The 13,854-nt window shown below is 39.7% G+C and overlaps 2 protein-coding genes and 1 long non-coding RNA gene across 3 annotated transcripts in view; 1 reads left to right on the forward strand and 2 right to left on the reverse strand.

The window, feature by feature from the left end:
- Positions 1-9,668, forward strand: rcl1 (RNA terminal phosphate cyclase-like 1). Its single transcript, XM_031277820.2, has 9 exons — positions 1-273; positions 735-806; positions 1,143-1,318; positions 2,052-2,126; positions 2,260-2,384; positions 3,253-3,378; positions 3,590-3,746; positions 8,333-8,436; positions 9,492-9,668. The coding sequence occupies exons 1-9, from the start codon at positions 144-146 to the stop codon at positions 9,643-9,645; spliced, it is 1,119 nt and encodes a 372-aa protein (XP_031133680.2). The 5' UTR covers positions 1-143; the 3' UTR covers positions 9,646-9,668.
- The window catches only part of LOC116034985, a 20,093-nt gene continuing 14,954 nt past the window's right edge, over positions 8,716-13,854 (reverse strand). The window contains exon 2 of the long non-coding RNA XR_004896323.1: positions 8,716-8,902. This is a non-coding gene — a long non-coding RNA (uncharacterized LOC116034985). The remainder of the gene's footprint in view (positions 8,903-13,854) is intronic.
- Positions 9,827-13,854, reverse strand: part of anxa3b (annexin A3b) — a 5,239-nt gene continuing 1,211 nt past the window's right edge. Inside the window, exons 5-14 of the mRNA XM_031277825.2 lie at positions 13,639-13,733; positions 13,437-13,550; positions 13,075-13,165; positions 12,856-12,935; positions 12,442-12,498; positions 11,933-12,026; positions 11,092-11,187; positions 10,871-10,929; positions 10,389-10,511; positions 9,827-10,173 (exon numbers count right to left, since the gene is read on the reverse strand). Of these exons, the coding sequence (XP_031133685.1) occupies positions 10,114-10,173; positions 10,389-10,511; positions 10,871-10,929; positions 11,092-11,187; positions 11,933-12,026; positions 12,442-12,498; positions 12,856-12,935; positions 13,075-13,165; positions 13,437-13,550; positions 13,639-13,733 (869 nt within the window). The 3' untranslated portion in view covers positions 9,827-10,113. The remainder of the gene's footprint in view (positions 10,174-10,388; positions 10,512-10,870; positions 10,930-11,091; positions 11,188-11,932; positions 12,027-12,441; positions 12,499-12,855; positions 12,936-13,074; positions 13,166-13,436; positions 13,551-13,638; positions 13,734-13,854) is intronic.

Below are 13,854 nucleotides of genomic sequence, written 5' to 3' on the forward strand. Positions count from 1 at the left end.
AGTGGCTTAGTGCGGCGACGTGCCCTTAAAAAAAACAAACCTTTTTTGGCCTTCCTGTTTTGCCGTATCTTCACCTCCCATCAACGTTTTCCAGGACAAACACACGTGGATTGTCACTGACGCCAGGCAGAAACAACAATAACATGGCAAGCCACGGGCTCGCTTACGACGGCTGCAATTTCTTCAGACAGCGGCTAGTGTTATCCACACTCAGCGGGAAGCGTGTTAAAATAAAAAACATACGGTCTAAAGATGACAACCCGGGACTCCGCGGTGAGTTGCAGCTGCATGTGGCGTCGCAGTTAGCTCAGTAGCTAACGTGCTAGCTGTTACGCAGTTGGGAGTGTGTTTTATCACTGGTCGTCAGAAGTGTGGAAACGATGGGACAGTAGTGTAAATGTGAGATAAATACATTGTTACCTCACTGTATAAAGTTATGTCGGTGTTGTACTGGTCAAGAGCATTGAATCAGTTTTTGCAGAGCTCTTTCTGACAGTATTAGAGGGACCTATCTTGGCATGAGTGAGGATCTTCAGAAGTTCCCACAGTAGATGCTAGCATACTTTAAGCCACTTTTTTGACTCCGTATGTTTTGGTGTTGTGTGCAAAATATAAAAAGAAGGCATTCGTTTGCCCAACATACTTGTTGAGATAGCTCTATATAGATATAGATTCTGCTGTTGGAAGATGTTTGGTTGGACTAACTGAATATTTTTTCTGCTTGCCATCTCCAGATTTTGAGGCCAGCCTCATCAGACTGCTAGACAAAGTGACCAATGGCTCCATAATAGAGATTAACCAAACAGGTGAGTGGTATAATTAGGATATGACTATAGTGTTTACCTTTGTCACAATCTTTGTGGTTTATCTAATTACTGTTTACTGTCAGAGGATAGCAGAGTAATTTCAGTGTTGTTCAACACCAGTAGATGGACCCAGATATAATTATATGATTTTAGTTATTGTCAGTATTCTCGATCGCTTATCATTCTGTTTACATCTCGTTTTTGCTCTTTTTGCGTGTGGTGTTGATGTTAAGTTCAACTGTAGTGATATTCAGTGTCTCCGTTATAACAAGACGTAAACCACCACCCACTACGTTATGGACTCACTCACTGTCCCTATGTGTCTGTCTTCACAAGGTACTGTGTTATTCTACCAGCCTGGCTTGTTGTATGGTGGCTCTGTAGAACATGACTGTAACTTGCAGCGCTCGGTTGGCTACTATCTGGAGGCCCTGCTCATGCTTGCTCCATTCATGAAGACCTCTCTTAAGGCCACACTGAGGGGAGTCACCAACGACCCTAGTGACCCGACGGTGAGGACACGCATGCATGCATCTGATCACCTTCTAACTATTACTTTTTCTTTATTAATTGTGTTCCTTTGGATTTAATTGTGACTTATGTAGCTCATGATCACACTGGGTGGGTGGAGCGTAAGCATTCTTCTGCAAAACATGTCAACACTTATATTGAATTTCTAGGTAAAAGGCACACCTCCCAAATCCAAATGTTCACTGCCTTCTAGTGCACACATCATTTCATGCAATTATATGTCAGCTCAGATTAACACTGTAGGTGTCTTTACAAACTGCATATTTGATATCTGAGGTGGAGAGTTTTTGAAACTAACATAATAGGTCCGAGGCCTAGTCAGGTTTTTACATCAAATCAGAAGTTTGTATATTGACTTGAGAAAGTGTGAAAATGTTCACAGTTTGTGGTTCACATTATAAATTTGCAAATGCAGTCTGTTCTCGTTGTGACACCCATTTTGCCTCTGAGATTATTTGCATGTTTGACGTGTTGTTACAGCAGGTCAGTCTCAGTCATCCTTTTTTTTGCTTTGAGCTGCATTGTTTCAAATAAAATGTAAAAATGTTTGTATAAACCACAGACAAGAAAGCAAAAGCATTGGAGACACTGGAGAGAGGTGTTGTCATGGAAACAGTGTGTTGCTGTGATGAGAAATGGTCCATCATAGACATTTTCAACCCTGTGAAGACACAGAAGCATGTTTTAAGGATGTAAACACTCTGTCTCCTGTAGGTTGACATGCTGAAGTCCACAGCTCTCCCTCTGATGAAGAAATTTGGCATTGATGGAGAGGGCTTTGATCTCAAGGTGAGGACACAATGGTGGTCTGTTGATAAGCATGGTGTAATGTTATACGTTGTAGTGCTGCTGCTCGAAAACAAGTCGGTTCTATCCTTCTCTCTCTCACTCTCTCTCTCTCTCTCTGTTGCTGCTCCCTCAGGTGGTGAAGAGGGGTATGGCCCCTGGTGGGGGAGGAGAGGTAGTTTTCACATGTCCTGTCCGCAGGACCATCAGGCCAGTGCAGCTGACTGACCCAGCAAAGATCAAGAGGATCAGAGGAGTGGCGTATCCTTCTCAGGCTCACAGCCATGGCCTTTTTTTAATCTATAAACAAAATTGATGTGATACAAATTGTTATTTAAAAGCCTCTTTCACAGTTCAGTCCTATTGTATTTTGTTGTCTAATCCAGAGATATTCAACAGGGGATCCGTGACCCCTAGGGGGTCCTCAGAGTTAGTGCAGGGGGGCCTCCAAATTATGTTTAAAAAAAAAAAGTTTTGAAAGTTTCTTTTTCAAAAATTAAGATAAGTCTGAAAAGATACATTAAAGATAAATTAGCCTATTTGTGAAAAACAAACAAACATGTAATGTACACATTGAAGATAAGCTTACTGTAGGTAAGGTAGCCACTATGGTAGCCATACAGTAGCTTAAGGAGTCACCGCCATTCATTTTCATCCATCCGGCCCAGTTTAATGCAACTTAATTTTATACAGTACATGTAGTAGGGGGTCCCTATTCTGTCTCTCTTTTAGCTAAGGGGTCTTTGGCCTAAAAAAAACATTGAAGACCCCTGGTCTAATCTAATGACCATTTTTCTTGAGTAATCCTTTTGTTTATAAAATGTCAGAAAATAGTAAATAATCACAGTTTGTCACGCTTATAATCTCCCAAAGCCCAATGTGACAGCTACAGATGTCTTGTTTTATCTGACCAACCGTCAAAAAGCCAAAGATATTCAGTTTACAATGTTATGAAGCAGATAAAAGCAGCAAATCCTCACATTGGAGAAGCTTGAAAAAGTTTTTTTTTTGGCAATAATGAATGGCAGAAACTAAACTTTGTCAATTTCTCAAGTTTGTGCACCTTTCAGCTTTAAGTTAAACTCACTGCCGTATGAGTCATCACAGGTCCTTGACCGTCTAAACCCAGATATTCGGTTCGAGTTTCTCCTCAGATGGCTAACAGGATAGTGGAGTCAGCCAGGGGCGTCCTCAACCAGTTCATTCCAGACATCTACATCTACACCGACCACATGAAAGGAGCCAACTCTGGCAAGTGAGTATCTCAACATTAATGTAATAAAAGGGCCATCACTTGATGGTTAAAAAAAATCCTGCTCACTGTTTATCACTTGTGCTCACTTTATTCACAACATTTCAGTCCTCAGACCTTCATGCTGTATAATATTCGTGCATTTACTAACAGTGTCAATTATCCCAGATTATTCAGAGAAAGACACCAAGTAATTCTTGTTGGTTAACCGCAGGTCTCCAGGTTTTGGTCTGACCCTGGTGGCAGAGACGCTGAATGGTTCCTTCCTCAGTGCTGAGATGTCGTCCATGCCGCAGGGTCAGGGAGACCCCAAGCTACCAGAAGACCTTGGCAGGGACTGTGCTAAACTACTTTTGGAGGAGGTACATCGGGTAAGTACTGCAAAAAAAACTCACATACAGTACATACTCATTCCACACACACACACACTCATGTCAGTGTTGTGGTTTTTGGCGTTCGTTAAAGAAAATATCCAGATTTCAGTTGTCTCTGCCTGGGATCAGATTTATTTTGGTCTTTAACATGAATTTTGAATGTTCATTGAGTGTTCACGCCATCTGTCATTTTGTCCTTCTTTTTCTGCACTCCCTAAACAGGCTTGGGCTGCTGGGAAGAGGGTATACAAGATTTGTTTCATTGTGAACAGGAGTAGACACTCAGGAAGCTGGCCTCTGTTTTCAGCCTTTGCGCAAACAGGCCTTGTGCCCATAAACATCCAACAGCAGCATCTGTAATTAGACAAGGAAAGGCACAATATTGATTTATATTTGATTTTTAAGCCTGCCGTGAAAATGTGCTCTGTGTTGTTTTGGTTTTAGAGAGGCTGTAGACAAAGTCAAGTAAGAATTGGCAAACACAAGGCTTTGCTACATTATTGTGCATGGCGTTTGTGTTTCAGTTGCTTTAATACTTAAGCCAACTGAGAGCCAAGCCACCTCCTAACTGATCTACAAAGCAACTGCCATTCATAATACCGAGCCTGTCCTGTTTAATTTGCATAATTCAAGCAGGCATGATGGTTACCTGTCCATACTCATCTCCAACAAGTCTGATAATGGTTTAGAGAATACATCCAACTCTAATTTAGTATTGGATATTTTTGGAGGGATATATTTTTGTAAGATTTGTGTGCAGAGTCGTCACTTTTATGTTGAAAACAAATTTGACAGTGAAAGGTTATTTACCTCTTGTACTGTTTGGCTTTTCCACCGTAAAAAAATGTAGTATTATTATGATACTATGCTAAGTTAAACCTTTTGTCAGAAAATCTTACTTTATCACTGGAGGTTGCTATCATGTGTTAATTGCCCTGCACACAGCAGCTGGAGAATCGGTTTTTGGCCGCTCGCTGGACAAATGAAAATTCTTGGGGAATACCTGACATAGACAGTCAGGACACATTAGAGTCTTACACTGGGAACACACCGCAGACGTAAGTGTCGCGTAGCGTAGATACGAGCCTGATTGTGCGCCTGGCCTTTCACACCAGATGCGTATTTCTACGCGCTGTGATCCTTCTCCTCTCGTGTGTGTGTGTGTGTGTGTGTGTGTGTGTGTGTTTTAGTAAAAGTCTGATTTATTTTTCACAGTGACACTTTTGTTTAATGTCACATTTGTTGACGTTTGTAAAGATGTTTTGCTGAGCCAACAGAGGCTAGCTCACAGTTGGCGACAACCCACAACATTTCATTATGAAATCAAAAGTGACATGAAATAATGTCCTTGAGGAAAATGCCATTATGAATTAAATGCATTTTTAAACCAAAAAATGTCTATGATGAAATAAAAATGAAGACCTTGGGACTCTGAATACATATTATCTACTTCCAACATGCAGATATGTCTGTGCTGAGGTCAAAGGTCACTGCCTGTTTTAGTTGGTAAGGTGACGTGTCAGCTGAAGAGTGTTTGTTCAAACAACAGGCTTGATGAATGTGAGGATTTCTTGGGTGGCGATTTAGTTATGTTTGAGGCCTCAGGAAAAAAATTCACAGTCACATTTTTATCTCTCCATATATTTCTACCCATGTAGTATGTTCCCAGGTGTGACTTACAGTAGTAGTTTTAACACAAACTAAATTGGCTGTTACTAAAACCATACAGGCACAAATAATTTCACATAGTTAGAAAAAAGAGCCCACTTCATCAGAATATGTACAATTAGATCCAGTGATTGTGTGACTTTAGTTTGCCTCCACATGGTTCTGCCTCTCAGCCCTCACTCATAGGAGCCATGTGAGTCCAGTTAGCTGTTCAGGGTAGCGCTGATTAACTCTGAAACAGGAATATTGTTGGATGCATCCTCTTAACTCCGAGCAACAGAGTGGGTAGCTAACCTTTCTCTATAGCAGCCTCAGAGAGTGGTGGACTAAAAAAAAAAAGAAAGTGTTCCTTCTTCTTTTTTCATAAACGGCAGCTGGTAGAACGGGTAGATTCACCAGTTCAGAAACTGAACAGCATTTGAATAACTGCTGATTTTAATACCTAACTGTAGCAGGAGAACAGGGCGATTGCAACAGCTCAGAAGAGAAAAGATGACACCAGAGTAAAATGGATGTGTGACTTGTGCTGAAATAGTTACCTGTTTGAAAACTGAGGAAAAGAAATTGGCTGGATTCGCATTAAAGGGCATAGGCGCTCTGTATCGTGTGCGTTTGTTTGTTTAATGGTTAATCAGTACAGTCTTCTTGTAGTAAACCAAAGCTACACGATGGACATTTTGGTTTTAGAAGCAACATCAACACTGGACAGGAGCTCATGTAAGTAGTTCATGTTTTGTTGAGTTTTTGATGTTAAACAATCTTACATTTTTCTTAAAGAGGTCACTAACTTGGCTGTGTATGCTTGTGTGAAGAGTTTTGTTAGAATGTTACTGTGCCAGTGCCAGCTACACGTAAAAAGAAAGGTCATAGTAGTGGTTACACAATGAGCCTGAAGCCATTCAGAATTTGAGGCAAGGGTCCTATGAAAAAAGTTACTGTTTACCCAGGTATGAAATGTTACCTTTTTTAAATCTTTAAAAAAATCTTTTAAATTTTAAGTATTTCTGTTTTAGTGTTCTCACTAAATTCAGAACATGTAATGTCTTTGTTTTTCTACTTTAGTAAGAATGGTGTCGAATTAGGTTAAAATCAAATACAAAACAAGGATTTATCCTTAATACCCCCCCCCCACCCCCCCATCCCCCCCCCCCCCCTCCATTTTATTCCATCAAATGCTTGAGTTTGTCTGCACCCATGTCTTGTTTCACTTTGATTGGTTGAAATGGGGTTGTCGTTTACTCGAAGGATTCACGGGACTTTTCCATATGGCCTCGTGGCTGGTTGGTGGCTGCTGGCCTCTTGGGAGATCTCAGCGGTTTGTTTTTTTTTCTCTGGAAGGCAAGGCCTGATACTAGCTGTCAGAAATGGTGTTATTGCGTTATATATTTCTTATTTTTTACTGAAGTGGGGCTGCTTGTTGAAAAGGATATGCCAAACAAAACGTGGGAACCTGAAAATGTAAGTTTGTAAGTTTAAACTTTTAAAGCCCAGAACAGCAGCACACAAAGGTAAGGTGCTCAGGCACAACACTTTTTTTCAGTAGTCAACATAATGTGCTCTCAACTTTGTGGAATATGTTAGTGAAATGTGGTTTGATAAAGCCTCACTTTAAAATTGATAGTTTCTTACGCTTAATGAACACTGTTGAGACAAATAAAGTGTGATTGGTAAAATGTCTTGGAATTAAAAATGTAAAAAAAAAAAAAATCCCTCATGTATGCAGTAGAAAGTACACAGAAAACTAAAAAAATAAACTTTTGTAATAAAAAGTAATAACCATTTAGATGGAAGTGTTTTGTGAATTATGGTCCAACCATGTCAGACTATGGAATCTCCATCAATCCTTCATACTGCTACTCTTAAGGCTTGTTAATGGAGTAAAATGGTGGAAATAATTTGCGATGCAGTTGCGATCGAGGTGCAGGTCTTCATAAGGTTGCATAGTCATGAAGTATTTGTTTGAATTCATATTTACAGCATAACCTAGTTTTGATCAATTATCCACTTGTAGAAGGAATCTGCCTCATTGATAATAAAAAAAACAATGTCACTATAGTTCCGCCGTGGCTTCAGTGATATGATTATGTAATTGAATAGTATTTCTGCTGACAAGCTGTCGGGATGCCATAATACTGCGTGACTGTGCCACATGCATGCTGCATTAGAATGAATGCACAGTACAAGAAACTGATTTTGTGTAGCTTACTATAAACTGATGGAATGGACAACATGTAATGTTCATTTGGTTTATAAAATGCCTCTGGGTGTGTCCAGTCTGGCATAGGTCTCTTTATACAGCCTGGGGAATAGCACATAGCTGTTGTTGTCGAGTAATCCCGATAGCATGTGATCACTTGGATGGAGAGAGTGGATCCTCTGTCCTCTAAATATCTGGTATTTCGAAGAAAACAGTGAGCAATAGGACACAGGGCAAGTAGGTCAGAGGGGGCAGGGAAACACAGCATTATTAAAGAAAAAGAAGAGATATGTTGTAGAGAGATGACATGTCTGCTGTGTTCACTGTCATTGAGGAAAAGTATAAAAAAAATAACAGTATAAAAAAAATAACTAACAGTACTTCAGAATGCACGTGCCAATTTTGAAAACGGTATTCAAATCTGCCTTGTCCAGCCTGTCGCAACAAAACTGTAAATAAATGTGCTTCAAAATGTTTTTACTTTTTTAAAGACATCAACCTAAATTTGTTCCCAGAGCTGAAAAGCATCTGGCCTACGAACACCTCTCTTGGATGCTCGCTATGTTTTGAGTGTAGATGGCTATCAGTTTTGGACCTGAGATAATCATTTCCCTGTCCAGGGGTTGCCGAGTCCTTTTAAACATCTCCACCTCCATTACGTATTTCTGTGTTGTTTTTGTTGCTAAAACCCATCGCCCCTCCTCTTTCTCTGTTTTAGGGTGGCTGCGTGGATTCATCCAATCAAAGCCTGGCACTGCTCTTGATGACCCTTGGCCAACAGGACGTGTCGAAGGTTCTGCTCGGACCTCTCTCCCCATACACGTAAGCCAATGTCACTCAATAACAGACATGCACAAAGCTCCCGCCTTAGCTTATTTATAAGTTACTATACAGATGCACTTTGTTATTCTACTTGTCCAATCTTGGAAAGTGACAGTATTTCAAAATCCTCGACCCAACGTCACTTGACATCAGCACGAAATGCTGGACAAATAAACAATAGAGGCAATAACTACACTTGTTAGCGTTGTACATAAGCCTTATTTGTTTATAATTATTTTTTACTAATGAATGGGGAGAAAATGTTTGCACCAGAATATTTGTTAGTAAAAAAAAAAAAGAGAATTTGTTTTTTTAAATGCAAAAGGCAGAAAATAACAAGTTTTGGTTAAATTCAATGGACATTGAATCACAAATTTTTCACATGCTTTTGAACGCATTCATTATCATGGGACTTGGCCAGCTGTGTATTCACTTGGTCAGTGTCAGTTCATAGTGTGTGTGTGCGCTTGGTGAATGTGTGATTAATTAATATATTTGCAGTTTAAGATGCATTTTAACTTGAATAACTCCTTGTGAGCTGATAAAAAAGCAATTGAACGCAAAGATGATTTCGGACATCATCACCATGAATGAGGAGTGAACTATGAACTGTCCATTTTCAGTTATCATGGTACCGGTGCTGTGTCCCTCTCAAGTACAGTACTATGATAACTGAAGATTGGCAGTGCCATCACAATGCACTCCTCTCCTTACTCAGGTAATGCTGTTTTTTGTTTTTTTTCCAAAAGATCAATGAAATTAAGTTTTAAACGTTTGTACCTGTATTTGTTTTTCTTCTATAAATTGGCTTTACATTATACATTTTAGTTATCCCAGCTTTAAGAATTTTATGTAATGTGCATGAGACCTTGATTTGAAGCAGACAGCATGGAGTAGACCGGGGACACTGTTTTGAAACTCCCACTGTGTATTATTTTTTTGACAGTTGGACTATTTCTCATCCAACGTAGGGTCTACACCTCTCAAAATAATGAAACTGAAATTTCATCTCCCATTTTTTGAACTTTCTTCCCCCTCCCTCACTGTCTCTCCAGGATCGAGTTCCTCAGACACATTAGAGATTTCTTCCAACTCATGTTTAAGATCGAGGTTCAGAAGCCTTCGGAAGACGAAAGGAAAGGAGGGGACAAGGTCCTGATGACCTGTGTAGGAGTCGGTTACAGCAACATAAACAAAACCATTAAATAAAACAAGTATTTTTTTATATAACAGCATCTTGTATCTCTTTGCTCACTAACATCACGTAGTAGAATATAGTATTTTTATTAAATGTGAAATTTCAATCAGTTATTTGTGTGCCAACTTTAAGGCTATTTGTGTTACAATATGCAAGAAGATAAAAAAAAATGCATGCATTGACAGCCATCAGTCACATGGAATACAATTTTATAAATTCAAAATACATTCAATAGCATCTTCATGTACATACTTCTTAAGTCTGTGTGTTAATCATTCAGTCTGCACAGCCCTGGCTGGTTGAACATTACTGGAATTCCACATTCAAGCATTTCCAGATGGTTAGTTCCAGCAAAGTTCAAACAAATGTATCAGTATGATGTTATTGGAAAGGTCAGGACTGGTTTTCCTTCCCATTAGCTGCGGTTCTTCCCATCTGCGCTTCACACCACATGTTTCTCATCACAGGAGTTGGAGGAGTTAGTCATCTTGGCCACATAGATGTTTGAGGGCGTCGCCATAATCACCAGACACTTCAGACTACACACAAACATGAATAGAGGGAAAAACAGGAAATTGTGTTCACATCGTCACATGAACACATCATCTAAAACTATTGGGGTATCTTCTGACGTTAACCCAACAAAATTATTGCCCAGCGTCTTAAAACAAGATACCAAGACGTGTACATTTTATTGAACATTTATGTTGAGGTGTAATGAGCATATTACATTTCTCTGGCCATGTGCACTGACCTCTAACTGGGAGTAGAGGGAACATCCAAACAGCTTCTTATACTCTGCTCTGATGTCCAGCAGGTCCACCTCTGAGCGACTGACTAGTATCCTGGTCAGAGTGGACTCTGTGGTCCCCGCCCCCTGGTCAAAGGAAAAGTTGGGAAAGAGGCAAAGGCACAAATTGGACCTGGGTAAATCAAATACTCATTTGTTTACATTTATTACCCCGTAGTAATGGCTGCTTTTATGTCTGTGGTTTCACGTGTTTGTTTATGGTCTGCCTGTTGACACATTCCAACCAGTGGTGCACATTTAGTCAAAGCAGCAGCAATAGAACAGTGGCTTAACATTCCTTTCCACACCACTGGGGACAAATACAATCTGCTGTGGCTAAAAAGGACAGAGTGAACCACACAATATGTGGATTTTGTATTGGGAGCCACAGGCTTTGGGGGTTAAAAAGACCCTTGTGATACAGATGGACATATTGTGCAGCTTACCTTCATGCTCTTGAAAAGCCTCTCAGCTAGGTATGCAGGAGTGGTCTTCACACACTTAACTAGACAAGGAATTTAATTAATGAAAAGTTTTTTGTAATAACTTGCGTCTCAAATGTGCAGTGATTTAATTTATCCAACATGAAAATGAAGATGCAATACATAAAAAAATTAGCCAATGTAAGGGGCAAAAATAGGCAAACAATATGACACAACATTCTCACCAACAGCCACAAGTAGCTTCTCCAGGTTACCAGACATCTCACTCTCAATGCTCTCCTGCAGAGTCTTCTTACTAATAGCCTTGTACTCTACCAGAGCTGCCAAAACATAACAGAGGAATAAACAGATTTGTTTTTTTTAGCCATGCTAGTGGATGCTAAGGATGGTAATGTCGATCTGTTGGTCGGTGGGCTAAGGCAAATAATGGAACAGTCTGGTAAGTTAAGAAAATGACATTGCGTTACTGTAATGCAGCCTGTAAAACCAAGAACAGACAACACTTTACCAACACCATATTATATTATGATACCCAAGATGATATCTAGTCTCGTATCACGATATCGATATTATATTGATATATTACCCGGCCTCCTTTTTACCTGTAGCACCACCATGAGGTAGACATTTTTAGTTTTTTAGCTTGAGAACTATTAGATGGATTGCCATTACATTTGGTACAGTCATTCATGTTGCCCAGAGGATGAATCCTAATAACTTTGCTGATCACTTTACTTTTCATCAAGTCCAACTTATTCATTTGTAATACTTCTGTTTATGACCAAATACCTGCAATACTATTGACATCAGCCTCAGCTTCATTTGCTAAGGAGCCCTAAACACAGAGTGCAGCTAAAATGGTGAACATGGTCAACATAACTGCTAATTAAAAACCAGCTTGTTAGCATTGCCATTTTGAGCATTTTGACATGCTGATGTAAGCATTGAGCTCAAACCAATTTTTGTACAACCTCAAAAAGCCACTAGCATGGCTGCAGACTCATGATCTTGTATTTGTATTACATAGGCATGTACAGAAAAAAAAATATGTAAGGGTGAACCCACTCTGTCGAAGCTGGGGAATACTCCTGTGGCACAAGATGTCGATAAACTTCCCCTCATCAGTTCCCCACTTCTTCTCCCCAGCTTCATACAGGGCCTGGGTGGAATGAAAAGGTGAAATGAGAGTGAGTGTGAAAATACACACAGCTCTAGTTTTTAGTCCTTCCTGATTTTCATTTGACATATTAAGCAAATGAGTGTTTCAAGAGAGCTGTGGTAACTGAGGTGTGTGCTGCTTTCAAGCCTCATAAATGTGTACGGTGAAGATAGTAATGTAAAAATAACAATTGAAGTGTGCCAACACCACACTTAACCAATCTATCTGACACAAAGTAAACTGCTTTGTAGTATTTTTTTTTTTTTTTAACGCCACTGCCTTTATTCTTTACAAAACATTGTTTACAAACTACCTGTAGCCACGCCAGCTTGGTGGCTGTACTGTGTCAATGATAAACACAGAAGTATTCTAAATGCATTTAAGAAACCGGCAGTAAAAATGGCAGTGAATATACCTTAGCATCGGCTTTAGCTTTGGCAGTGTCCACATTGGTGCTCTCGTCTCTCTTTCCCTGTGAGGATGAACAGAAGAATATAGTAAATATAGAAAAATATATTTGGCATTTGCTCATTTAAGTGATGAGCCTTTTTGAATGCCATTTTTAATATACTATGTCACAATTTGATAGAGATGACAAACTCCCCAAGATTTACAGATCTTGTAGAAAACACATTTTATTTTTCTCTACAATTTAGGCCTCTAACTGAAGACAGAAATATGAAACAAGGTGTAGGTTGAATTTATTTTCTTTTCTTCCATCACATTTTTTTGGGATAGGATGGAAATGTTCAGACCACAATAAATTGAATGCTTTAGGTCTGACGGTTTGTTGGGAATGCGAGCACATCATTCATTTAACGTACAGTACCTCAGCCAAGATGAGCAGAGCTTTGCCGTAATCTCCAGATACCTCCGACTGCAGATCATGAATCATCGATCTTCCAGTTTCTTAAATGAAACGGAACATTACGGTGCATTATAACAATCGAGACACATTACATCATGAACATTTGCCAACTGTTTCACAATAATCCGAGTTACTATCTAATCGGTGAAATTAGAAATACTGAGTGTTGAAGATACTAACCTGCAAGGTACGCGTCAGACAAGGCCTGCATCTGTCTGTTGGATCTCGAGGCAAAGATTTCTGTCAACGTACTCTCAGTGGTCCCTGCTCCCTGTATGCGATACACACAAAATGTGATAAGCACCAGTAAATGATGACAGCGTTTCAGCTGTTCTTACAACACAATGCAAGTATAGTAAAATGTCATGAATCCAAACTAATCTTAAGTAAATTAAGTCTGTTTAAATAAATGAAACATGTAGACTGTGTGTCTCTGCTCCCTTTAAATTCATTTTTGTTTGTTTCTTTGAACACTGATGCATTAGCAGGCCAATGCAGACTCTGTTTTGAAGCATCTTGAAGTTAATCTGACACAATCTCACCTTGATGGCTCTGATGACTTCGTGGCAGTCGTAGACAGCAGGGGGTGTTACCAAGGCTACTAACAAGTCCTCAAAGTCTCCGTGGGTGTCGCCCTCCAGGTCAGCTACTAATTTCTGATGGAGGAACGTTGGTATCACACATTTTGGTCCATTGTCTTTGTCATAACACTCTGAATTATTATTTAAAAGTCAATTGATGTACCCTTCCTGTGGCTTTCTCATAGGCTTTAGCGATAAGCTGGCGCTGAGCATTACTTCTTTGGGTCAACACCTCAACTAGTGTCTTTTCTGTCGTACCTATAGAGAAGAGGAGAACACAAAACAGGCTCACCACTTACTTACACTGCACTTGGAGAGTTCATGGGTATGCAACAGATATAGAACGTGTTCTACTAGCGGGCAGATTTGCAATATTTAG

Source organism: Sander lucioperca, chromosome 1, assembly GCF_008315115.2.
Source record: "Sander lucioperca isolate FBNREF2018 chromosome 1, SLUC_FBN_1.2, whole genome shotgun sequence".
Classification (NCBI taxonomy): domain Eukaryota; kingdom Metazoa; phylum Chordata; class Actinopteri; order Perciformes; family Percidae; genus Sander; species Sander lucioperca.